The sequence below is a fragment of the Eleutherodactylus coqui genome, chromosome 4, assembly GCF_035609145.1.
Source record: "Eleutherodactylus coqui strain aEleCoq1 chromosome 4, aEleCoq1.hap1, whole genome shotgun sequence".
NCBI classification, from domain to species: Eukaryota; Metazoa; Chordata; class Amphibia; order Anura; family Eleutherodactylidae; genus Eleutherodactylus; species Eleutherodactylus coqui.
Window position 1 is genome coordinate 80,207,736 of NC_089840.1, and position 25,695 is coordinate 80,233,430.

The 25,695-nt window shown below is 45.1% G+C and overlaps 1 protein-coding gene across 3 annotated transcripts in view; it reads right to left on the reverse strand.

Annotated features, from left to right (window-relative positions):
- Window positions 1-25,695, reverse strand: part of STX1A (syntaxin 1A) — a 172,115-nt gene that overhangs the window by 69,093 nt on the left and 77,327 nt on the right. For all 3 annotated transcript variants that reach the window (XR_010792557.1, XM_066599731.1, XM_066599732.1), the window contains exons 2-3: window positions 7,969-8,046; window positions 5,114-5,213 (exon numbers count right to left, since the gene is read on the reverse strand). Coding sequence is in view for 2 of the 3 variants with exons in the window: in XM_066599731.1 (XP_066455828.1) it covers window positions 5,114-5,213; window positions 7,969-8,046 (178 nt within the window). In the remaining variant the exon portion in view is untranslated. The remainder of the gene's footprint in view (window positions 1-5,113; window positions 5,214-7,968; window positions 8,047-25,695) is intronic.

Consider the following 25,695-nt stretch of genomic DNA (forward strand, 5'->3'; position numbering starts at 1 on the left):
TAATTACCTCATTATGATTTGTTACATCTATTTGCATCAGTAATAGATTTTCAGTGCCTTCTGCAATATTTGGTAGTCTGTAGAAAACCCCTGTGAGGATTTTATTATTGCTTTTCCCTCTATTTATCTCTACCCATTGAGATTTCACATTTTCATCTCCTTTACATATACCTTCCTATAATGTGGGCTTCAAACAGGACTGTACATAAAAACAAACCCCTCCCCAATCCCTTCTGATCAAACTATAACCCTGTAAGTTCAGCGCCCAGTCACAGCTTTCATCCAACCAGGTCTCAGCTATTCCTGCTATTTCGTAGTCTTCCTCAGACACTATTACTTCCAGTTTTGTCAACCTTATTGGTCAGACTTCTAATATTAGTCACCATATTGTCTTGAAGTTTTTGGTTAATTTTTTATTGCAAGTGCATCCTTATTAAATGTTCTACCAATTCTAACTATCTCTCTGGTTGCCGTCTCCTCATTCCCTAGTTTAAACACTCCTCCAACCTTCTACATATCTTCTTGCCTAAGAACAGCTACACCCTCTCCATTGAGACGCAGACCATCTTTACAATAGAACCTGTAGCCAATAGCTTACTGGAGCAGACTTCCCCATGGCAGCCAGAGTGTATGACATGCTGCAGCAGGGCTACTCCTGTTATAACATTCCCCTCAATAGCAGTAATTTTCATCAATTTAAAAGTATCACTTTGCATCATTTACATGCATTGGCTATCACTACTTATGGTTAAAATGACTAAATTTGCCTTTGAAACTATATCATGTGAACAAGGGTTACACAACCTGTGGCTGGGTGGGTGGTTGGGAGGATATATGCAGTCTGCAATACCATTCTGTATGGTCCCCAACCATCTGGACACGCAAATGTATTCTCGTATCTGGCTGCTCACATGTAGTTTCCATATCAGACTAAAGATAGGGGGCATACAGCTCAGCAGCAGAGACAGTAAGTACTAATGGTAACCATCTCTGGGTAAAAGAGGAAAACAGAGTCTCTTAAAGGGGTTGTCCCGAGGCAAACATCAAAATTTTAAATTAGCCCATTCCCCCTGTCACCCCCCCCCCCCGGCATAAAATAGCAATTTAAAGCGGTTTTTAAACCGCTTGCTACTCACCGATGTGATGAAATATGAAGTTATAAAAATCTTCTCCCTAAGATGGCCGCCGGTCCTTTCCCAGGGATGCACCGCGGTTTTCTCCCATGGTGCACCGCGGGTCTTCTCCCATGGTGCACTATGGGCTCTGTGCAGTCCATTGCCGATTCCAGCCTCCTGATTGGCTGGAATCGGCACACGTGACGGGGCGGAGCTACGATGACGACGTGGTGACCAGCTCTCCGGCACGAGCGGCCCCATTTACCAGGCAGAAGCACGGACTGCGCAAGCGCGTCTAAAAACGCCAGAAGACATCAGAATTAGACGGAGCCATGGAGACGGGGACGCTAGCAACGGAGCAGGTAAGTGAATAACTTCTGTATGGCTCATATTTAATGCACGATGTATATTACAAAGTGCATTAATATGGCCATACAGAAGTGTATACCCCACTTGCTGCCGCGAGACAACCCCTTCAACTGCTGTTTGGTACTCTAAAAATGAGTATTTGAGTCAGAGAAGTGGTTGTCTATGCATGCAGCGCTCTCCTTGTAGTTTATGAGAGTTGCGAAATACTAGGCCATTACCAGCTGGAAAGGACTGAGCCCCATATCAAACCTTTGAATGCTCCCTCTTTCTTTACATCACTCACCAGTAATTCAACCCCTTAAAGACCACCCTTATGTCTTTTAACAGTGGTCATTAAGGGGCCTTATTCTGATGTATGCACCTTTTTATGGCGCTGCATCATAAAACCGAAACAGGTCTCCCGTACAGGTAGCAGTGGAGGCCCAGCTGTTTGATAACAGCCTGGCATCCCCTGTAATAGTTGGGACTGGATCAATTGCTGATCCCTGCTGTTTAACCTTTTACATGCCACAGTCAATGCAACCTCGGCATATAAAAGGCTGACAGAGGGAGGGCGCTCTTTCTGTCACCCATTATACCCTCATGACGTGATAACAGGATCCCGATGGGTTGTTATGGCACTGACGGATTGCTGTGTATTATATAAACTATTAAACATTTTGAATGTTAAGTTCCCTAGTGGGATAAAAGTAAAATGTTAAAGTGCAAAACAAATAGTAAAAAATAAATAAAGAAGTCAAAACTCTCCCTTTCCCTTCCTTAGGCTGGGTTCATACTGGGTGGATTCTCAACGGAAATCTCACGGTTTGGCCGCAGCGAAAAACCGCGAGATTTCCGCCGGCAGAACCGCTGCTTAAAAGCCCACGGTGGTTTTAAAGCGGCCTGGCCGCTCGCTCTTCCGCTGCGGCCGGCGCTCCCATAGAGTAGAGCGCGGCCGCAGCGGAAAAAAACAAATGGACATGCTGCAGTCAGCAAATCCGCACCGCAGCGGCAGCTTCTGCCGGCTTCGCCGTCCCGTGCGGACGAGATTTCTGAGAAATCTTGTCTACTTGGCTGGCTAATCCCGGGATTAGCGGCCCCATCTGGATTTGCGGCGGCGAAATTCCACATGGAATTTTCACGGCAAATCCGCCCCGTGTGAACCCTGCCTTAGTATGTAAAGAACACACAGAAAAACATCACAAACTTGGTATCACTGCATTCATTCATAATAACCCATTTTGACGAGGCATCCGGCAGCACACTGACGTCAGTGTGCGCCAGAGATTATCTCCGCTAGTGGCACGGAGGGCAACAGAGGAGCAGAGCTTCCAGGACGTGGAGTACGTGGGTCTCAGGGGGCACTGTCACTGCTGGGGGGGCCACTTTCACTGCTGGGGGGCCGCTGTCACTGCTATGGGGCCGCTGTGGGGGGCACTGTCACTGCTGGGGGTCCGCTGTGGGGGGCGCTGTCGCTGCTGGGGGGCACTGTCGCTGCTGGGGGCCCGCTGTGGGGGGGCGCTGTCGCTGCTGGGGGGCCACTGTGGGGGATGCTGTCGCTGCTGGGGGCCCGCTGTGGGGGGCGCTGTCGCTGCTGGGGGCCCGCTGTGGGGGGCGCTGTCGCTGCTGGGGGCCCGCTGTGGGGGGCGCTGTCGCTGCTGGAGGGCCGCTGTGGGGGTGCTGTCGCTGCTGGAGGGCCGCTGTCGCTGCTGGGGGCTGCTGTGGGGGGCACTGTTGCAGCTGGGGGCTGCTGTGGGGGGGCACTGTTGCTGCTCGGGGACGCTGTGGGGAGCCACTCTTGCTGCTGGGGGATGATGTCACTGCTGTGGGCTGCTGTGGGGGGCGCTGTCACTGCTAGGGGCTCATCATTACTAAGATAAGTGAGGGGGAGGCAGCGAGAGGCGAGGTTCTGTGCTGTGGGTGTTTTGGGTTTATTAAATACAGTTATATATTACAATTATACGTTTTTGTTATTTAAACTATAAATATCGCAAATTTATGGATTTTTTTCTCGAAGTGACACACCACCCGAGTTATGCTCGGATTTTGGCAAATTTTGGCCCACTGAGCTCAAAAGGTTGCCCATCACTGGTCTATGCTTTAATTGCTTTTGTAAGGTAGGTGCCCCGCACTCTCCCTCACAATGTAATAAGTGGCTAAACTTCTCAAAATCTGCAGCCAACTGCCACGCTGCAAGCAACACCCCCACCGGTCCGGATGGGGGAGCAGGGAGTGAGGGTCCCAGGGTGCAGGGAAGGTCTCAGTACCTGCCAGTGCTATATTGCAGTTCCTTCCAACAGTTGGGGAGAGAAGAAGGAAAGCTGGGAGACAGAGAAAGAGTGCAAGATGCCATGGTACAAGCGTTGGACGGCTCCATTTTTTAGAAGCCTCCTAGAAGCTGTGAGTGTGGAGAAGGACTTTTGAGTATGCGCTCTCCATACGAACAGGGTAGGGCTAAGCCACCCCGCAGTTCGCAGGTCCTGCAAGGACTGTAAATAGCTGCGTCCCAGAGGTTTGTGAGGTGTTGAGATAACTGAAGGTCTCTGCTTACACAGACTACAAGGAAGGAGAAGGAGGCTCCCTTCCCACACAGGACTTAGTCCTGAAAGAGGACGGCAGCACTAGCCCAAGCCGAAATAAAGGAAGAGATGCCAGACATGTGAGACCGGTCTCCTATGACTTAGTGTGCGCACTCTAGAGACACTTGACAGACTATTGGACTATTTAGGACGCACGTGACAAGGTGATATGTGTACTGGTTATGTGGGGGTTAACTGACTGCTAGTTTTGTGTATACTGTAGGGTAACATGATGTACTGGTTATGCAGGGGTTAATGCTGTGTATGGCAAGGCACTTTTTGGATGCGCTATGTGTAATAGAGAAGCCACAATTTGGAAGTGATGTACCACATTTAGTGCGGTTGTGTTTGATGTACCCTACACAGATGGTGTGTCGAGTCTGCAAGTAGGTGGAGCTCTGAAAGTATGTATAGAAGGCGGTCTTTATTATGTCCAGATGGCACCTATGGTGCACTGAGGCCGCGATATTAGAGTGTGCTGCGGACCTCCGAAAATAAAGTATGCAGCGCTAAGGATGAGACGGATAGCTATATAGTGTGCAAAGTGCCTTGCCAGTCCGAGAGGGAGAGACATTTCATATTGCGAAATCCCAGTTCACCACCACCCGCGACACTCTTATTGGACAGAACATTGGCCTATGCCTTAATTACTCTTATTGGATGTTATCATGGGGCTGGGAGACACCTGTATTCACACAGAGCAGGTGGTGACCCAAGAGAGGTGCAGCTCATAAATTATTTGCTTAGGAAAATGAGACCTAGAAATGTTAGTATTTCTAAATATATAAGACTGGATAGCTCTTTGACTGACTGTCTGGGATGATTTAGTGATCCTGCACTGAGCAGGGGGTTGGACCCGATGACCCTGGAGGTCCCTTCCAACTCTACCATTCTAGGATTCTATGACATGTCTAATGGTTATCAGGTGAACACAAACCAAGAGAATCCAGTTTCCCGAACATTTTTTGACTACAGGACTTGAGGTACGACTTTGGATGTTGGAGTTGGCTAATAGACATTTTTAATAGTCATCCTACAAATACATAGATGTTTAATAAGGATAGTACTTACTCTCATCAGGGTTGGGAGAGGCGAGGATGGCGCTGTGCTTTCTTTTTACTTCCTCCACATTCTCGGATATCTTGTCAATGAAACCTCTGATCTCCTCTACCTGAAAATTTGCAGATGGATAATCCTTTCAAAATACGCTAACAGCAATATAAATGGAGAAATTACAGCATTGGAAGGTTACGCTCCTACATTCACCCACACAGTGTGGATAAAAAGTCGAAAGTGTAATACAATGTTTCTCAAACTCCGGTCCTCATGGACCCCCAACAGGTCATGTTTTGAGGACATCCTATAGTAAGACCACCTGTGGCAATGTCTGAGGCACTGACAATAATTACATCATCTGTGCAATACTGAGGAAATCCAGAAAACATGACCTGTTGGGGTGCCTTGAGGATTGGAGTTGGGAAACACCAATGTAATAGATCCTTTTTTTAAATCAATCAAGTAATGTTTAACCCCTTAATGACGCGACCTTTTTTTTTCCATTTTAGTTTTTTCCTCCCCCCTTTTAAAAAAATCGTACCGCCTTTATTTATTCATCGAGGTCGCTGTATGAGGGCTTGTTTTTTGAGGGATGAGTTGTATTTTTCAATAGTACCATTTAATGTACAATATAAGGTACTGAAAAACTTTTAAAAGATTCGAAGTGGAGTAAAATGAAAAAAAAACCAAAAAAAACGACATTCTGCCATCTTTCAGTGCGTCTTGTTTCTACGGCGCACAAACTGTAAGAAAAATTACATGATAACTTTATTCTATGGACCAGTACAATTACTACGATACCAAACTTGTATAGTTTTGTATAGTCCTAACTGTGAGGCCTTGGTCACACGGGCGATTTTTTTCCCGTGATTTGCGCATGCGCATGCGATCTGTGATCTTTTAGAACCATTGCTTTGCAATGGTATCGGACACATGGGCGCTTTTTATGCGCTTGTCCGATAAATTATAGGACACAAGAAATCGCACATAGCGCCTATCTGCGATCTGCGATTCCTTGTGTTCTCTATATGCGCTCAATGGGGCCGGCGGCAGCAGCGCCGACCCCATTGAGAACATATACTACACAAATCATTCTCCTCTGCCACAGCTGTAACAGCTGTGCCAGAGAAGAATGATGTTTGCCCATTGAATTCAATGGAGCCGGCAATACAGCCGGCTCCATTGAAAGCAATGGGCTGCTGGCGAGCGCAGGATGCATTTTCGGGAAGGGCTTAAAAATATAAGCCCTTCCCTGAAAATCATCCAAAAATGTGTAAAAAAAAAAAAAAAAAAAAAATCTATACTCCCCTTGTCCCTGCAGACAGAGTTCAGCCACGGCCGGCCGGCCGTTCTCCTGGACTGCTCTGGGTAGTATTCAGCAGGCAGGGATTTAAAATCCCCGCCTGCTGAATGGGCTGCCTCTGATTGGTCACAGCCCTCACCAATCAGAGGCAGCTCTCACTCACCCATTCATGAATTCATGAATGAGTGAGTGCTGCCTCTGATTGGTCCCTGCGCTGAGCCAATCAGGGGCAGCTCTCAGCTGTCTTTCAATAGAACTGCCGGCCGGCCGCGGCTGAACTCCGGCTGCAGGGACAAGGTGAGTATAGATTTTTTTTTTTATTTTTACACATTTTTGGATGATTTTCAGGGAAGGGCTTATATTTTTAAGCCCTTCCCGAAAATTCATCCCACGCTCGCCAGCAGCCCATTGCTTTCAATGGAGCTGGCTGTATTGTATTGTCCGATTTTTCGGCCCCGGTCACGCGATTTGCGGATGCGCATCCATCATGCGATCCGCAAATCGCGGCAAAAAACACCCGTCTGACCGAGGCCTGAAGGGCACTTTCTTGCTGTACTACTTTTATTTTTTTTCAAAGACATTTAATTTTTTAAAATTATTTTCTGCCGTCATTTTCTGCGCGCAATAACTTTTTTATTTTTCTGTCGACGTAGTCTACATCCTGTAGTTTACGTTGGTGCCATTTTGGCTTACATATGACTTTTTGTTCGCTTTTCATTGCATTTTTTCTGGGAGACAGGGTGACTGAAAAAGTGCTTTTCTGGTGTTCTTGATTTATTTTTTTTCTTTACGTTCACCGTGCCGGGTAAATAATGCACTACTTTGATAGATCGGACTTTTACGGATGCGGAGATACCAAGTATGTATTTTTGTTTTATGATTTAGATTTTTTATTATAGATAGGGCAAGAGGGGTGATTTAAACTTTTATTACTTTAAAAAATTTTTTTTATAATCAGTAAGACTATTGATCTGATTACTTTCTTTTTTAGCCCCCCCTAGGGGACCACAACTAGCGATGCTTTGATCGGTCCTGCAGTATGATGTAATGCTATAGCAATCTTACAGGCAGTCTATCAAACCATCCCACGGGGATGGCTTGCTAGGCAGTCTGCAGAGACATCCCTGGGGGCTTTCAGGAGGACCCTGGTTGCCATGACACCCGCACAGCTCCCTGCGATCTCACCGTGGGGGGACATACGGAACCCCCGAACAGCATTTAAAGAGTTAATAGCCGCAATCGGCCGCACGTCTGATTGCAGCTATTGCCTGCGGTTGTCAGCTGTAATAAACAGCTGACGCCTGCGCTGCATGGAGAGGTCGCCCCACGATCTTTCTTCATACATACCCCAATGCTGCATGACGTAAATGTACGTCATATAGCGGGAAGGGGTTAAAGGTTGAGAAATGAAGAGAAGCAATTATTTAACTATATCATTTATTATTACTATTAGTATTCTGCTTCTGAATAGCTTAATTATTTTGAAAACAACAAGTCCTTAAGTGCATATCACATTTCAGATAATGTTTTTTTGATAGACACCCTGGATAGACGCACAACATCATACCTGTTCAAAGAATTCATCCATGAAGCGGTCTCGATCCAAGCTGACAGCCACTTCATCATCTTCGTCACTGTCTTTCGCCTGCAAGACAAGCAGTTTTTTGTTTACTTCTGCATAGCATACTGCATAAAAATAAAGCTGCATATCACTTATCAAACCCTTAATAAAGTCAGTAGTCATAAACCAGGTATAATTGGAATAGTAGGTAGGTAATAGATAGTAGTATCAAACATGACACATCGGTACTAATGCTGAAATGGTAATAAAATTTACACATCAAGTCCACCAGGTTTATTTGGTAGTCTATGAAGTCCAACTTTAGGTTCTTTTTTCTTTATATTTTTCTTTTTTCATGTTTCTTATACAGAGTGCCTACAAAAATACCTATCCTAAAATCTTTCCAACATTGTACGAGGGCATGTGTGTGGCGCAAGCCAGTGCTAAAATAACCGAAGGGATTCAATTCAAGACAAATTGGCATAACAATGCATTTATTCATGGTTAGTATGAGATTTGAGCTTGGGATCGCCTTTTCTGAGGTCAAAGGCCACACACATATCACCTTCATCCAACATGAAGCCAAGCCGCAAAGAGCAGCTTTCATCCAACACTCGATCAGGTTTATAAATAAGGATGCAAGTAAAACAAAATACAGGAACTAAATTAGTACAGGAGAGCTTCTCTTCTGCCAGCTTAAACATGCACTTGGCAACCTTACAGTACTCAAAGTTCACATTTGAGTCTCACACAGACTGACTTTCTGTGTCCACAGGCAGAACAGCTATTGTTTTCTAAGCGGTTTCTTAAATATCCACCCAATGGCTAACGTCAGTGTAGAGTTGTGCTGGGTGGGATCTGTTGTACCACATAGGTTTCTCGCAGCACAGCCTCACAGGTGTGGAATGATTTAGCTGGCTGGGTGTGGTGTTCTCCTGCTAGCCAATCACCACTGGTCTTGTTGTAGTTAAATATCCTCCCTCTCTAAGAGGAAGCTAGTTTCTCTTCACTCTAGGGTTTGTTGGTTTGGCATGCCTGTACATGTGTTATGTGTTTGAATAGGGGCTAGTGCAGTGTTTGTGGATGTGGGCAGACATTAGGTGTGGACAGTCCTGTTCTGTGGTTAGTGTGAACAGGGGCTAGTCCAGTGTTTGTACAGGTGGCCAGACATTAGGTGTGGATAGCCCTGTTTTGTGTATATGGTGTGAACAGTGTCATGCTCTGTATGTCTGTGCAGGTGGCTAGACATGAGGAGTGAACTGTCCTGTTCTATATGCTTGTGCATCTGGCATGCTAACCCTAGTGTGTTGCTATGTGATTTGTGTTCTGTGTGCCAGTCTGTTCTGGTTCTGTTGTATTAACCCTTGAGGGATAGTCATGACTGAGCTTCCAGCGCGGGACCGCCTTTATCAAGGCGATCGCCTTGTTTATTAGGTAGGTTCCTGCCATGCTCCCTTCAGTTAGGAGTTAGTGATCTTGCAAGGGGAGGGACCTGCAAGACAACTTGATTGCGGCTTGCGGGCTTAACTACTTTGGCCAATATACGAACCAATACCTTGTATTTTTATAGCTCTACATCTGCTTATGTGTACAGGTATGCATGGCGAGTGTGTCGTCAGTCGTTTATGTCCTGTCACGTTCGTGTGGGCCCGAAGTTTGTTTGCTCACTTAATGTAACAGTCAGCCAGGATGAAATACTCTCCTTGCTAGGAGCAAAATCTTTTATACATACCCTTCACCACAAAGCCTGTGTGAATGTCACAGTGGCTTGTGACAATCGCATGGCAAATCAGTGGCAATAATTTTTTCTAACATCAGGCAAGTAAGCTCCATACACATATCTCATGACATGTATAAAAGATCTCATTTGTCCATAGATGTTTTTTTTTATGGTCACCCTGTATAGTGCATACATATTCTGCAGCTCTGTACAGAAATCATCATCACCCACGCTAGTCTCCAATGGTGCTCACAGTACAATTTCCCTGTCTCAGACTCACATACACTAGGAGCAATTTTACAGGAGAACAAATAACCTTCCACTATGTTTTTTGGAGAATGGAGGGAAACCAGTGTCCCCAGAGGAGACTCACAGGTAAAACATACAAATTATATGCAGCTGTTCCCCTTGGTTGAATTTGAACTTAATACCCCAGTGAGCAAAACAACAGTACTTACTACTTCATGTTGAGGTCTATCAAGTTCAACCCAAGGTCTATCAAACTCAACGTAAAGCCTGTCAAATTCAACCAGAGCTCAATGAAGTTCAACCTTTGCTATGTTGCTTATTCATAGGGAACTAAAAGAGCTGATTATTCTTTCAGCACATTAAACAACTTCCTGTGATGTGTGTAGGCGACAGATACTGTACATCTTAAGGAAAACTACTCAAAAAAAACTATCAAAGAAGCCTTTTAAACATGTTTTATCCTCTCAGTCAGTTAAAATACCTGGTGAAATTGTTACCAAATACGCGTTTAATCGAAATTTTATCTTTAAAAAAAAAAAAAAAAGACTTTCAATCTCTGATAAAAAAAAATAAAATTATGTGCATGACTAATGAGCCTGCTATCCCTGTGCTGAGCATCTTAATATATGACGCACGTATGTGTCTTATGGTGACCTTGACATTGAATTCATTTACAATACAGACGTTTCCAGCAACTTGGCTTTTGCTAATAAACCATGTTGTAAGGTTCATCAGTTTAAACTTAAGCTCCAGGCTTGGCTTGGCCACTCAAATTAAAAGAAGATGCTCCAGTGGGCCCCAAGTCTGAGTGGGCATCATTGCAACGCTTGAAGCGAAAGGGACCCTAGTAGATTATTGCACATTACTACAGCAGGCTTGGCATATCATAGTACAATGTAAGGTCACTCTGTAGTTGGTATTTTAAGATCTCTGTCATCTTGGTTATTTGAAATAACACAACTGAGCAGCTTAAAATTTAGATAGGAAATCAAGTATATTGGAATTTAGCAGAATGGTTTTGGAAAAAGTTCTGGAAAAATCTGGATCAATAAATAACCCCCAGACGTTAATATTAACCCTTTCCAATCCACTGTCTGACGTCTTCCAACATTCTGATTGAAGCCTGTACAGCTCCGATGTCGGAAGACGTCCGGCAGGGTATTCTTACTGTAGATTACTGGCTGCTCTGTTGTCAGGGGCCTCTCCGGCATGTCACATACTGCAGTACTGGCTCTAGCCAGCAGATGGTGCCATTGTATAATGGCAGAAAGAGAAAGCCCCCTAGGAAACCCTGAATCCAAAATTGGATTGCAAAGGGTTAAAGGCAATGTTCTGAATCTAACAGAAAAACACAAACTACAAAGCATAATGACTAGAGATGAGCGAACGTACTCAGTTCGGGTGTTTTGGACCCGAGCACCGCTTTTTCAAAGTAACTGACTACTCAAACGAAAAGATTCGGGGGGGCGGCGTGGTGGAGCGTGGGCTAGCAGTGGGGAACAGGGGGGAGCTCTCTCTCTCCTCCCCACTTCCCTCTGCAACCCCGCGCACCCCCGGCGCCCCACGAATCTTTTCGTCCGAGTAGTCAGTTACTCGGAAAAAGCGGTGCTCGGGTCCAAAAACACCCGAACCGAGTAGGTTCGCTCTTCTCTAATAATGACTAGTTTCTTTGAAGTTCTAGTTGGAACAACAGTTGGATGTTACCTTTCAAAGAAGAGACTTCATGTTTCCACAACTACTGGGCTTAAGCTAGTCATATACACTATATAAAAGTAGGCTGATAGGTGAATAATTATTGAGCAAGTGACGGATTGTTTTGCAGGTGCAGCTATACAAATTTTAGTCCATATTGCCCATTACAGTTGTTCAAACTGGCCATATGTATTCAATGACTCCGGGCGATGGACAAACTTTCTGGGAACATTCTTTCAAAGACAGATTTTTGTAGATGAAATATCTTTCATCCGACTATCAGAAGAAAATTTCCAATGCGAACAACTTTTTTCCAGATCATAACAGTTTGTCATGAATTGACTAAAATGATTGTTCATTACTATATTTCACCTGAACGATTGTATGATTGGTTGTAATTGTCTATTTTCATCAACTTTAGTTTAATGCGTATGCAGAGCGGGTGTTGTTGGTGGGGGTGGGGGTGGGGGGGTGACCGGGCAACTCTCCAGGGCTCCCTGTCTACAGTTCTGCCATTGCTTTTGGGCTGTGGCGCTGCCCCTCCTTAGAAGAGCATAGCTCTTGTAAAATACAGCAGGAGGCAGCAGGTCCAGAACAGGAGAGCAAAGAGACTGGTGGCAATGTGAAGATGGAACACCATGGCAGACTGGCAGAGTACGTGTTTACGGAGGCCACCTAGCGCTCACAGGGCGATAACTTCTGTCCACAGAATTCATGTCAGAGCTACCTGGATTTGTACTACAGACATGGCCCATCCTGGCTCCCGTGTAGCAGGTCACAAAATGTTCTGGTATTGTATATTTGTACCTGATTTTAGTATTGTATCTATGTAGTTAGCTTGTTTCTGGTACTGTATCTATGTAATAAGCTTGATTCTAGTATTGTATCTACGTAGTAAGCTTTTTTCTGATACCACATCTATGTAGTAAACTTGGTTCTGGTACTGTATCTGTGTAGTAAACTTGATGCTGATATCGTATAAATGTATCTGGTTCCAGTATCATATCTATGCTGTAAGCTTAGTTCTGGTACTGTATCTATGTACCTGGTTTGGTCCTGTATCTATGCAGTAAGCTTGAATTTGTTATCATTTCTATGCAGTAAGCTTGGTTTTGGTTTTATGTCTATGCAGTATACTTGCTTCTGTTATTGTAACTAAGATTGGTTCTGTTATTGTATTGTGCCATAGGTTTGGTTCTGTTACTGTATCTGGGCAGTACATATCAGACCATCATTAAAACTTTAGACTAGTAAAGAGCCCAGAATCTTCTTAAAGCCCAGGGCCCATGGCAGCCCTAATCTTCCCCTGGTCTGAATGCACACAACGTGAGCATCTTGTTAGGAGTGCCAGGGTGGAGGAAGCCACAGGAGCCGTCTGCCTGCTGCCTATTGCATTTTCATGTATGTACCGAGCAGTGCAGGCTGATCTGGGGCTCAATATGTTTTTTTTTTATTTAGTCCGGTCTGGCCTTGGGTCTGACAATTGGGGTAAAACATGATCAAATTTAATTTATTGAGTTGACTGACTGACTGCTGGCACAATATTTCAGATTTCCGTGCCCCACTTTTTATTTTGCCCAGAGCCATACTTTGTCTAAAACCAGCCCTTTGTGTATGGGCACCTCCGTACTCTAAAGCTGGCAATATATGACCATCAACATGTAGCAGATCAGAATCATGATTAAAAACTAAATGTATTTGCGCAAGGTGGTTAAGTAAAATGCTGTCATCGATCGGTTATTATTAATCATTGTGAATAATCGTTTATATGGAATGTTCAAACAATAAATGGCAGATATGACCAAAAGTGGCCATTTCAGCAGACTTTCAGCTAATGTGTATGTGCAGCTTAACACTATAAGAACTGGAGTGCTCCTGATAACGTGCTGCTCATAATGGTCAGTAGTAGGGCAATAGTTTCTTCTTCCACTGTATGTGAACTTTGAACAGATTTTGTAATCATTGCAAAAAAATACATATTTGATTACTACAGCAGGTCACATTTTGTAGTATGCCATCGCCATCTCCACATTCAAAACATTATAGCTTTTTTATTTTTCTGGCAATTATAGTTACATGAGTGCTTGTTTTTGTAGGGCAAGTTGTATTTTTCATTGGTACCATTATATATATATATATATATAAATAATATGCTATACCAGTGATGGCGAACCTTTTAGAGACCGAGTGCCCAAACTGCAACCCCAAACCCACTTATTTATTGCAAAGTGCGAACATGTCAGGGGGCGGGGCTTATCACGACATATGATTTTACCTCCCTTGTTCTAAAAAGGCCAGGGCCGCTTCAGAATAGACAGCGTGCAGATTTTGACAGCTTTTTGGATGCAGAAATGCTGCAAAATGTCCTGAGCGGAAATTTCTATGGCAAATTCTGCAGCATTTCCGCATCCAAAAAGCAGTCAAAGTCTGCACGCTGTTTATTTTGAAACAGCCCTGCCCATTTCCGCCACATGTAAACATACCCTAGTGGTAATAATGACCCCCACGGTGGCCCCAGCGGTAATAGTGACCCTCCACAGCGGCCCCAGCAGCAATAGTGACCCTCCACAGCGGCCCCAGCAGTAATAGTGACCCTCCACAGCGGCCTTAATGGTAATCGTGACCCCACACAGCGGCCCCGACAGTAATCGTGACCCCGCACAGTGGCCCCAGCGGTAATGGGGACCCCCCACAGTGGCCCCAGCGGTAATGGTGACCACCCACAGTGGCCCCAGCGGTAATGGTGACCACCCACAGTGGCCCCAGCGGTAATGGTGACCACCCACAGTGGCCCCAGAAGTAATAGTGATCCCCCACAGTGGCCTCAGCGGTAATAGTGACCCCCCCACAGCTGCCCCAGCGGTAATAGTGACCCCCCACAGCGGCCCCCAGTAGTAATAGTAACATCCCTCAGCCGATCCCCCAGTAATAATAGTAACATCCCACAGCAGCCCCCAGTAGTAATAGTGACATCCCACCATGGCCACAGTAGTAATAGTGACCCCCAAAGTGGCCCACAGTAGTAATAGTGACATCCCACAGCGGGCTCCAGTAGTAATAGTAACATCCCACAGCGGCCCCAGTAAGTCTCATGTACTTACCCCCTCCACCTCCTCTGCTCTACGCTGCTGCTGGTGCTGATCCTGGGTGCACACTGTGACGTCAGTGTGCTGCCGGACGCCTCCTCCCCTGCTCTCGCGGAACCAAGTAGGAGACATCAGGGGAGGCGAAGGAGGATCCTGGCTGCACACTGACGTCACAGTGTGCGCAGGATCAGCACTGCTAGCAGTGCTCCTGAGTGAATGCTGGAAGGGGAGCCGCGGCCCCTGCTGGTATTCACTAATGTGTTGAGCAGCTGACGGCGTCGGACCTATGGCACACGTGCCAGAGGCAGCACGCAGAGCCTTCTCTGCTGACACGCAAGCCGACGCCTGCTCACCATGGTAGTGAATACCGGCCAGGGTGCCGCAGCTCCCTGGCCGGTATTTACTTAGCAGCGCTGATTCTAAACGCACACTTTGATGTCAGTGTGCACCCGGGATCCTCCTCCCCTGACCTTGATTCCATGCAGCAGCGATGAGCAGAGGAGCAGTGGTGCTTCAACGAGGAGGAGCAGCTAACTGTATGAGTCTCAGGGGGGCACTATTACTACTGGGGCTGATATAGGGGATACTATTAGTAATAGTGTCCGCTATATCGGCCCCAGTAGTAATAGCATTACCACTGGGGCTTCTCTGGGGTCCATATTACTGCTGGGGCTACTGTGAGGGTCACTATTGCTACTGGTGCTACTGTGAGGGTCACTATTACTACTGGGGCTACTGTGAGGGTCACTATTACTACTGAGGCTACTGTAGGGGTCACTATTACTACTGAGGCTACTGTGAGAGTCACTATTCATACTGGGGCTACTGTGAGGGTCACTATTACTACTGGGGCTACTGTGAGAGTCACTATTCCTACTGGGGCTACTGTGAGGGTCACTATTACTACTGGGGCTACTGTGAGGGTCACTATTACTACTGGGGCTACTGTGAGGGTCACTATTACTACTGGGGCTACTGTGAGGGTCACTATTACTACTGGGGCTACTGTGAGGGTCACTATTACTACTGGGGCTACTGTGAGGGTCACTATTACTACTGAGGCTACTGTAGGGGTCACTATTACTACTGAGGCTACTGTAGGGGACACTATTACTACTGAGGCTACTGTAGGGGACACTATTACTACTGAGGCTACTGTAGGGGACACTATTACTACTGAGGCTACTGTAGGGGACACTATTACTACTGAGGCTACTGTAGGGGACACTATTACTACTGAGGCTACTGTAGGGGACACTATTACTACTGAGGCTACTGTAGGGGACACTATTACTACTGAGGCTACTGTAGGGGACACTATTACTACTGGGGCTACTGTGGGAGACACTATTACTACTGGAGACACTGTGGGGGACACTATTACTAGAGACAATTTTGGGGACACTTACTAATGGGGCCACTGTGGGGGGGGGGTCACTATTACTGCTATGGCTACTGTGGGGGTCACTAGACCACTGAGGGGGTCACTATTACTGCTGAGACCACTGAGGGGGTCACTATTACTGCTGAGACCACTGTGGGGGTCACTATCACTACTGGGGCCACTGTGGGGGATACTATTACTACTGGGGCTACTGTGGAGGTCACTATTACTACTGAGGGGGTCACTATTACTGCAGAGGCTATTTCGGGGGACACTATTAGTACTGGGGACACTGTGTGAGACACTATTACTACTGGAGACACTGTGGGGGACACTATTACTGGAGACACTGTGGGGGACACTATTACTGGAGACACTGTGGGGGACACTATTATTACTGGAGACAATGTTGGGGACACTTACTACTGGGGCCACTGTAGAGGGGTCACTATTACTGCTATGGCTACTGTGGGGGTCATTATTACTGCTGGGGCTACTGTGGGGGTCACTATTACTGCTGGGGTTGCTGTGGGAGTCACTATTACTGCTGAGACCACAGTGGGAGTCACTATTACTGCTGAGACCACTGTGGGGGTCACTATTACTGCTGAGACCACTGTGGGGGTCACTATTACTGCTGAGACCACTGTGGGGGTCACTATTACTGCTGAGACCACTGTGGGGGTCACTATTACTGCTGAGACCACTGTGGGGGTCACTATTACTGCTGAGACCACTGTTGGGGTTACTATTACTCCTGGGGCCGCTGTGGGGGACACTATTACTACTGGGGCTACTGTGGAGGTCACAATTACTACTGAGGGGGTCACTATTACTGCAGAGGCCGAAGTGGGGGTCACTATTACTACTGAGGCCATTTTGGGGACACTATTACTACTGAAACCACTGTAGGAGTTACTATTACTGCTGAGGTCACTGTGGGGGTCACTACTGGGGAATGTTTGCACATGGCAGAAATGCTGCAGAATCTCCTCAGCGAAAATTTCCGTGGCAAATCCCGCAACATTTCCACATCCAAAAAGCAGTCAAAATCTGCACCCTGTCTGTTTTGAAACAGGCCTGCCCTTTTTATAACGAAGGAGGTAAAATCATACGTCGTGATAAGCCCCACCCTCTTGCGTGTTTGCGGTTTTGGGTTGCAGTTTTCGCACTCGGTCTCTAAAAAATTCGCCATCACTGTCATAGAAGGTACTGGAAAACGTAAAAAAAATTCTAAGTGGGGTGAAACAGAAAAAAGCACAATGGTGTTATTCTTGGGAGTAGAGGGGTGTTCGTTTTTACAGCGTTCATGGTGCAGTAAAATTGACATGTTATCTTTAGGGTTTAAACAGATAGGTGTGAGCGCAACTATGGTCATGGCTACAGAGTGCAGCTGCGAATGAACTGGGTTTTTCTTTTTCTCTCTGACTTTTCAAACTCTGCGCTAGTGCCCGTGAAGTTGAGAAATAAAGTGGGAAGATAGGTCCTGCCCTAGCATTCTCATACGTAGCATTAATCTAAAAAACCTAATCTAAAAAATGTATAACACATGCCCTCCCAACATGTTTCGCCACAAGGCTTTATCAAGGGAGCTCAGGTAGGGTCCACTATAGATTTCTCTGACTACCTCTATTAACTCACACCTTTGTATTATACCCCTGCAGCTTGTCTAGCTAACATCCACATAGTTCCTCTATGGACATACTCCACATCTAGTTCAGCCACCTACTCCTTTATTTTAAAGTGTCTTTGTCTATTTTTGAGCGCATACATGTTAATACAATATACAAATTATTATTTTGTGTTTGGGAGGGTATAACCATTAGGCTCTTCTCTCCGCCTCCGGGTTCCGCAGCGAATGCCCTCCATAGCATGCTATGGAAAGGTGATTTTTCATGCACATGAATGGAAATTAATCGAGGAGGAAAAATCACAGCATGCTCCATTTTCATGCAGTGTCTGCACAGACAGCTTACATTGAAGTCAATGGAAGCCGTCTGACCTGTGGCCCGTTCGCAATGGAAAACCGCAGGAAGAGCAGGAGTTAAAAATAAATCTGTACTGCACATGACTGAGGGCGAGCTGTGTGGCGCATCTGCTGTGCGGACCATCCGCATGTGGAATCTGGCTCTGCCATGTGCATTTCTGCGAGAAAAATCGCATCATTTTCCTGCAATTTTTGAGCATCAGTGCTACCTTTTCTCGCAAAATCATGCCTGCCGCATCGCCCTGCAAGTTTGTTGCATTGCGATGCCACAAAAAGGAAGCTCCATAGGAACCATGGGAGATGGGGAAAAAAAACGCACATTGCAAAAAGATAGAGCATGCTGCGATTTTTTTTGTTCTCTCGACACCGCATCGGTGAAAACATCCCTAATGGGAAGGAAACGATTGAAATCATTAGTTCCATAATCTGCTTTTTTTTTTGCTGACTCTCGCATCACGTGAAAATCGCGCAAAAATCACACGATTTTCTTGCCCATGTGAAACCTCCAAATTCACTGTAATAGGACCCAGTAAGTTGTGATGTGGAGCCTCCATGGATCAGACTTGTTTTTCCAGCACTTCCCACAGATGCTCGATCAGATTGACATCTGGGTTTGGAGGCCAAAATAGCACACTGAAGTCCTTATCGTGTTCTCCAAACTAATCCTGGTCAATTTTAGTCTGTTTAGGTAACTGATACTTGCGAAAGTAACATCTGCATGAATGCCAGGCAGAACATTGCCCAGAGCATCACATCTGCTTACTTACTTCCCATAGTGCATCCTGGTACTATCTCTTCCCCACATAAGTGACACACGCGCAATCAACATGATGTAAAAAAATCTTGATTCATCAGACCAGGCCACGTTCTTCCATTACTCAGTGGTCCAATTCTGAGGCTCATGTGCCCAACGCAGGTGCTTTTGGTGGTGCACCAGGATCACCATGGGCACTCTGAGTGGGATGTGGTAATATAGCCCCATATGCTGAAAGCTGGGATTCTCTGTGACACCTTTCTATCAGAGCCAGCATTAAACTTTTTCAACAGTTTGCGATACAGTAGCTCTTCTGTCGTATTGAACCAGACTCAGTAGCATTAGCACTCCACGCGCATCAATGAATGTCCATAACCCTGTTGCCAGGTTCATAGGTTGTACTAACCATTGCATACAATAAACATCCCCCAAGCCATGGATAGTGAATATGGATAGGTGATAACAGTCTATTTTGGTACAGCCCTTTAAAATGTCCTTTACATAATTATAACTAGTCCTAGTAAAAAGAATTTTTTTTAATGTAATCATATATTGGTATCATTGGACACCATGTATGTAAGCTCATTTATAATTGTCTGAGACTCTCTGAATGGGTAATTCTCTGGAATCCCAAAAGGCCAATTCTGTAGTAAGGAAAATTAGAATATGCGTAGATACATTACCTAAGACACCACATAACGTATTTATAGGTATACATCAGAGATCTTTTACAACAGGAACTGCATTGTTTATTGGCCCATGGGAACAAACAGTTCCCAACATACCAGACTGCCAATAGGAAACTACTAGAAATGAAATCACTGCTACTTATTGATATACGGTAGATCATTAAGACCTTACAGATCCAACCATTTTGATTTCCCAGCAGAGAACAAGATCTTTCCAATATCAAGGGAGCTGAAGAATGGAAATCTGCAACTTCACAAGATGATGCCATCAAAATGATATTTCATAGCTGTGTAAGCACCAAATCTTTATACAAATCAGGAGCTCCTTCGGTTCACATGTTTTCCTGCTGAGGCCCTCTGTTGATGTAGCTACTCACTCATATGTAGCGGACCAGGTCAGTTCTTTGGCCATGGGAGACAGCGGGGTAAATCCTGATGATGTGTCATGGGGTAACTCTACCATCTTCTCTCGAAAGATCCAAAGCGTAGTCGGCTCAGCCGCACACAGGACTCGGTCATAGCAACTGTGCTACATACCTTTATTACCTGTTTGTTCTCGTGACGCCAGTGCCCCTTTACAGTAAGTGAACTGAATAATAAAGTCCACAGTCAAAGGAATAGTTTCAAACCGGAGGCACACAGTTTTCTTTTACTTGTACAATCAACTCAGATTCTTCTATGACAAAGCATCACAACAGTCTTAGGCATGACATTTTCAAGCACATTAGTATTTTTCTTCACCTCAACAAGTTTGTATTCAGAAGGCACTCTTCTCCTACCCCAACTCTAAGCATCCACAGTCTCAGTTATCTGACAGATGATCCCTGGGTGTGCTTCTGACCTCTCCATTTTCCTATTACGTCTTTTTTTCTGCTGCTCCAGTCACACTTAACAACTTGGTTACTCAGTCCTCATTCGCACCCAACATGGAGGAAGGACTATGCTTTCACCACCGTCGACTCCAGGAAAACAGGATCTGCACTAAACACTCCCTGGAGGGGTGAGATATCCCATAGGCACAGGGATAGGCCCGAGACTCGGCTCGGGCACCAGCATTAGATCTCCTGTCTCCTCCTCAAGTGTCCTTTAACGACAACATCTCCACTCTCTTCTCCGGTAACGCTGACTACTGCACCACCGCATCACACCTCCTCTCTCCTTTATGTCCCGACTACCACTCACTCTAACTCCTCCCCCAAGGTTCCTGACCAACCACACACGTCACGCAACCAGCAAGTAAGGGAGACAAAACACACAACCAAAATAGGCTGAAGCAACACAAAACAGACAAACATGAATACACGTACACAGACACAATTACAATACACCAGAAGAGGACCAACGTCACAGAGAGACACCCTAACTACTGGCCACTACACATACTATTATTAAATTTATTTATTCTACCAGTAAAAGAGGGACCACAAAGTGCCACTAGTGCAATATTTATTAAATAATTGTCTTGGTGCGGCTGGCATATGGTCGTGGTTATGGGATGGTGTTGCAGCTTCGAACCAAGCAGACATGATGTGCCATGTTAGCAAGTGTTCATTTCTATCAGCACTGGTCAGCAAGGAGTTAATTACTTCTGGCTGTTAATTGACTGGCTGCGGTAGTTGATGCTCAGCCAATCGGTTAGTTATTTAAACCAACTCTTCTGAACAGAAGGTGCTGGTTATACTGTATTTTCTGTCAGAAGGTGTTTCTGGTCTTGTCAGCAGCTTCTGGGTTTGAACTATGACTAAGTTTAGATAAATCTGCTTTTGCTATACTTATTCATCTGGGGTCTTTGGACATCTTTCCCAATACTGTAGTTGTTTTGTATACATTGGGTGTCATCTAACCTTTTCCACTATTCTGTTATCATTTAGGGAAAATCAGGGTCTTACCAAGTTCTTGATGCGGGGTTGCTCTCATAAGGGCGAGCACTTCACTTGTAGGTAATGTCTTCTCATGTTGGAGGGTTTAGGATTAAGCTCCCCATGTGGTGTTTTCTATTTTTGTGTTATCTATGTGATCTGATATATTATATAACTCACAATTATTAACAAACACAATCTGACTAATAACGCAAAACAATTGTACCGTTCTTTTATGGAGCACATTGAGTAAATATCCAAAACGCAGAAAGAAAAAGCTAGTGTCAAACACAAACGAACAAGCTCATCTTAACTAAAACACCTTTTGTCAATTAGCTTTTGGAGAAGTGTATAGGTTTACTCAGTGTGCTCAATAAAAGACATGTAGGATCATTGCCAGTCAAAAGATCTTTCAATTGTCAAGGAACACAACAGATCTTTAACTTTTGCAAAATGTACATACTAATCCCTATGGAGGTGGGGGGAGCGACCATAGCCATTAGACTGAGCCAACAATAATCCCATGTGTATGGCAAGTTTAAGAAGAAAGATAGCATTATAGGCAAAATTGGGTCATATAAGGATCATTTTTAATGCAATTTATTTTTGGCACGAGCTCTCAAATTCCAGAATATCACAAAAGTATTAGTATCGTAGAACCCGCTTCACATAGAGTAACTATATCTTTGAAGTTCTTTCAAGAATCACTTGGACTGGGTGGATGAAGACTAGAGGTGAGCGAACCAACTAGGCCATGCCCCTTTTTCGCCCAAGCGCCGCGATTTTCGAGTACTTCCGTACTCGGGCGAAAAGATTCGGGGGGCGCCGTGGGTGAGTGGGGGGTTGCAGTGGGGAGTGGGGGGGAGAGGGAGAGAGGGCTCCCCCCTGTTCCCCGCTGCTACCCCCCGCTCCGCCACGCCCCCCGGCGCCCCCCAAATCTTTTCACCCGAGTAGTGAACTACTCGAAAATCGCGGTGCTCGATCGAGTAATTACTCGAAATGAGTACATTCGCTCATCTCTAATGAAGACCCCTTTTCTAATGAAGACTGGTTGCCATTATCAGTAAATATATAAAGTCTATTGCTCAACATCAGCAGCATTACTGTAGCATATATGGAAACCCTAAAATGGGTTGTCCTTGCTCATTTAGGTAAAGTTTAAAGGGGCAGTAAAGCAAATTTTCAAAAACCCCAGATATAACCATTACTGTCTTATTCTATCCTCCATTTCTGATGTTTCTCCACATCACTATTTTCCAATATGGCCACCTCATCCCTGCTGACATGCAGCTTGAAACTAGATTTGCCACAATTTCCTGGACTGTACCTCTTTCCTGTGTGCATCCCCACTAACTGCTGCCCTGCTATTGGTCAGTAATCGGGTTCAGAGAGCTGAGTAGAAAAAAAAACATCCCTGGTCGTTCCTACCGAGAAAGCCCAACTTGTAGCGCTGGAGTGCCTACAGGACATATCCAGGGGCAACCTGGGAATAAACACTTCTGAAGTGCCAGGAGAAGGTGATGGTTTTTAGAGCTACAGACACAAAATCCAAAGCAGAACCACATTGTAAACGTTAATAGCATTTGATTAGCATTCATTAGACAGCAGCTTTGTGTAACCAGAATACCCCTTAGGGTGCATTCATACGGGCGAGGCTGCGTTGTGCTTGACATTCTCAGGCACGGCTTGCATCGTACAGCACACGGCCACTCCGTCCATGTGCTATGAGACGAGTGGGAGATTACACACCTGTATATTCTATTCTCTTGCAAGACTTGCATGATAATAGAGCATGCTGGGATTTTTCCAGGAAATTTTCCAGCAAAATCACTCATGTAAATATATCCAATACAAATAATTGGTTGTATTTTTGTGTGAGTCTTGCAACACACAAAACTTGCACGATTTTCTCACCCATGTGAATGCAGCCTCATGCAACTTTCTAATATACTTTGGGGCTAATTTAAGGTGTTGTTCCAAGATAGACTCCATAGTATAGGTGATAAAAGTCGGATGTGTGGGGACCTTACCACTGAGATGCCCACAATCCTAAGAACAGGGTTCCCGTGTTCCCCTCTTGTGTCACTTCGGGGATGATTCCCTCATCCATGGTGACATCAGATTGAATTCACTAATGGCCACGCATGCGCTGCCGCAGCTCCATTCCTTTTTGATGGGGTTGCTGGAGTTAGCTGACTACTTGTACTCGGCTATCTCAGGCAGTTCCATTGAAAATATATATATGTGTACTGCTGACAGCCTGCATTTCTTTAGAAATCTCTTTTTAGCAGTCATCTCATTATCATCGTAGGTAGGATTGCATGGAAGGTAGTGTAGTACCCCAGAGTTGGGGTCCCACAGCACTTTTATAACCAACTCGTGTGTAGTGTGTACTAACATTTCGTTATGTGTATTGCCCTAAACGGTCATGGAATAATTAATGTTTGGTGTCTTTACTAACAAACTCTGCATGACTATGCAGAATGCACCATAACCCACTCCGTTACTTGTCAGTCAACCCTAGCTAGGACAAGGATTGGGTAGAAGAATTCCCCTTAGCTCAGGATTGGTTAGTAGGGAGAGTATAAAAAACAGAGCGTGGTTGGGTTAGGCAGTTAAAGGGAGTTGAGTTCTGTTCTGGAAGTTCTGAGAGGAGGCAGAGTCTAGCTTAGGCTAGGCTAGCCTAAGGCGGCTGGGCTAGAGAGGAGAAGTCCTGACATGGAGGAAGCCTAGTCATAGAGTCAGCAGGAGGGGAGTATAGAAGGCCAGCGAGGAGCCTTTTTCCACTGCCAGAAGGAATCTGAGACAGGGCAGACCCCACGGGAGCTGGAGAGAAAGTAGGCACTGCAACCATGGGTCCGCAGGAGAGCCTGTACTATTCTCCCCATTCCTCGTACAGCGACCACTTAACTTGGCCAGCAGCCTCACGCTTCAGGAAAGAGCCAAAGAGTAAATGTTCTGCATTGAAGAAGTTGTTGAAATTTCTACCGTCTGCTAAACTGCCAAGTGTGAATGTTGCATTTATTCTTTGAGCTCCAGTAAACTGCGTGCCCCTCGGTTTTAATGATCCTTCTCTGGACTGGTCTCTTTATTTCATCGTTGCAACGTATTCAAAGGCACTGGTGTCACATCGAATTTACACTAATGTTTAATTACTCTCACCAGAATCCTTATTGCAATCCCACCTACTGCACAAGCCACCATTCTAGGTTAAGTAGCAACCACCGTGACAAGGTTAGAGTTAGTGCACCCACTCGGGCTACTCTCGCTGGCTTCTGCTCACTGCAGTAGCACCTATATATAGATAATATACTGTAGGATTCCTAATTCACAATAGGAGATGGTCACAGCTCACCTCTCCCCATCTCACTGCACAATGACATCTAGACAGGTCATAGAGCATGTTCACGGCCCTCTCCCACAGAAGTCAATGAACATCTCCACTGTATAACTTCCTATGGTCCGTGTAGATTCTGTAAAGCATATCTTTGAAAAATACCTCTGTCAGCACCTTTAAGCACCATAAATTATGAAATAATGCTCAAAGGTCGTGGTTATGGGATGGTGTTGCAGAGTCCATGGAGTCCAGAGAGGTATGTTTTATACTCACCTGGTTCCCCATTCTTGTGCCATGTCCCTGTGAACTTTGCAAGTGCCCAAAGTGTGACTGAGTTTTCAGAAGAATTTCATGTGCACCCTCCATATAGAAGAACGGGAGAATGTGCGCATAGAGCTGATTGAAAAGCGTCACACTGTGTGCATGTGCCAAGGTCACGGGGACATAGAACGGGAACGGGGACCAAGTGTGTATAAAATATACCTGCCCAAAAGCTCCTTTTCCTTACTTCTGACCAGCATATCACAGTTTGTGGTGCTGACAGTGGCCCTTTAAAAGGCGGCTCAAGCAAAATGGCTGCACTCATAGTCATGTGCAGTACATAGGATTTTAAAAATCTACAACCAGAAAATAAAACTGGATTAGAAAAAAGAAGAATATATTTGACTTTCTGGCTTTATCCAGTAAAAAACGTGATACATTCCCTTATAGACATCTGCACTCTTATGGCTTCATAGGTGAATCAATTCTTTCTCAGTGGTGTCAAAATCAAATTGTAATGACATTAAGGCCCCTCAGGTTTGGCTTGGATGTCACATTTACTGTAAATGGAAGTATGCTTCTCCTAATGATGACAACATCGTCCAAAATACAACATTATTTATCATGTGGTAACGGACTATTCACAAAGAAGTGGAGCTTACGGTAATGATGCAGGTCTTGTCCAGACTGATCAATAGCTGTCCCTGAAAGGATA